This window comes from Buceros rhinoceros, unplaced genomic scaffold, assembly GCF_000710305.1.
Source record: "Buceros rhinoceros silvestris isolate BGI_N320 unplaced genomic scaffold, ASM71030v1 scaffold21800, whole genome shotgun sequence".
Classification (NCBI taxonomy): Eukaryota; Metazoa; Chordata; class Aves; order Bucerotiformes; family Bucerotidae; genus Buceros; species Buceros rhinoceros.
In genome coordinates, this window is record NW_010391589.1 from 5,531 (window position 1) to 7,420 (window position 1,890).

Sequence of the window (1,890 nt, forward strand, 5' to 3'; positions counted from 1 at the left end):
CTGGCAGCCCCGCTCGGCTGCAGATGTTCACTACACCTGGCCCGCAGCGAAGCCAGATCAAGCTGAGACACTGAAAAAGCTTCAGAAGATCTCTTCTTTTGTTCTTCTGTCACTTACCAGTGTAAAAACAGCAGCTTTCTGTGAACCAAGGGCAATTTGAGTGGAGTCAGTGTGAAGTGAGAGATGCGTGCATACAGGGAACGTCCCACTGCGTGAGGCGTTTACTTTGAGCTCTCTGGTTCTCTTTAATTCAGATGAAGCTCCTCGTGCCTCATTGTGATGCTTATTGCCTTCTAGGTGCCCTGTCTGCAGATACTGCCAGACACCTGAGCCAGTGGAAGAGAACAAGTGTTTTGAGTGTGGAGTTCAAGAAGTAAGTAGGTGGGTGGATGGTGAGCGAGATCTAGACTCGCTGTGACTGCGCAGCTGCTCGAGTTGCTCTTGGGGTTAATTCCCTGGCTGATTTTACCAGTCAGTGGTGTATCTGCTTTCCTTTTGAGATGGACTCAGGACTGGGAAGGGATCTTGCCTCCCAGGTTTCCTGTTCTGACAAAGCTTTCTGATTCATAGAAGGATGTATAAGCTGACCAGAGCGTGTGTGCTGAGTGTGACAGCAGGCAGCTAAACTAACGCTGTGCTTGGTGGTCCCTTCTAGTCTGTGCTCTGCAGAGCTTGTTGCCGTGCTCCTGCTGAGGGGCCTTGTTCTTTGGCCAAGGCCATTCTTCCATCCGTGCTTTAATCTGTCCCACACCTCCAGGCTTGGAATTGGCTCCAGCGAGCAGGTCCCTCCCTCCCCTTAGCCTCTCAGCTCAGCAAGGCTTCAAGGAAGGAGGGGGAAAAGCAAACACTGTTGGTTTTCTGGGTGTACACAGCACCAGCAGGCCGCTGGTGTCACATCACGCATCCTCAAAGTGCCGATACTGCCACTTGACAGCGTTGTATGTACAGAGCATTCTCCTCCTGTTGACAGAACCTTTGGATCTGTTTGATATGTGGGCACATCGGCTGTGGCCGGTACGTGAGTCGACACGCGTACAAGCACTTTGAGGAGACCCAGCACACCTACGCCATGCAGCTGACCAACCACCGAGTGTGGGACTACGCTGGAGGTAAGCACCTGGTCCTCCCCTCTGGCAGGGTGACCTTGTTTGTAAAGCGCCTTTCAGGGCCCCTTTGTAAGAGCGCTTGCCGCAGAGTTTGCTCGGAGATTAAGGGGTTTGTGTCTGTGCTAATACTTTGTCTTTTGGGAACATCCATCTCATCTCTAATAGCAGTTTTTGTGGGTCTGGAGCAGATGGAGGAGGGAGAACATGACTCTGTAATGAACCGGGGAGGTCCTGTAGGCTCCGTGGAATGAGTTTGTTACTCCCTTTTCATCCATTTGCCCTGAGCTGTGGGAATGGGCTGTTGTCATAAATACCCTGTAAGGTGTCTGTGCCGAGTCTGCTAAATAACAAATACCTCTGAGGCTGGCTTTCTGCCTGGCCGATGTGCTGCTGCAGCAGTCTGCGGCCCTAATTGTGCTGCATCAGGTGTTTCTGCTGGTGCCAACCTGGGCGTTCTTCAGCTAAAACTCCCAGTGGCTGAATTTTCTCTCCTCAGATAACTACGTCCATCGACTGGTTGCAAGTAAAACCGATGGGAAGATAGTTCAGTACGAGTGCGAGGGCGATATGTGTCAGGAGGAGAAAATTGATGCCTTACAATTAGAGGTAAATACCCTGGCTTGCTGGACTCCGTGCTGTGCTGCTGTGTGGATGTGTTTCCAGTCCAGGTATGCCACAGGACAGTTCCGCCACCTTATGCGGCAGACCTGCTCCCTGCGTGTAGGCAATTGGCTCCAGGCAGAAGCAGGATGTTTTTACTGCCTTTTTTTTTTTTTTTTTTTTT

The 1,890-nt window shown here is 51.3% G+C and overlaps 1 protein-coding gene across 1 annotated transcript in view; it reads left to right on the forward strand.

Annotated features, from left to right (window-relative positions):
* The window catches only part of BRAP (BRCA1 associated protein), a gene marked incomplete at its 5' end in the record, with an annotated part of 12,123 nt that overhangs the window by 4,838 nt on the left and 5,395 nt on the right, over nt 1-1,890 (forward strand). The window contains 3 exons of the mRNA XM_010142452.1: nt 298-373; nt 971-1,109; nt 1,603-1,712. Of these exons, the coding sequence (XP_010140754.1) occupies nt 298-373; nt 971-1,109; nt 1,603-1,712 (325 nt within the window). The remainder of the gene's footprint in view (nt 1-297; nt 374-970; nt 1,110-1,602; nt 1,713-1,890) is intronic.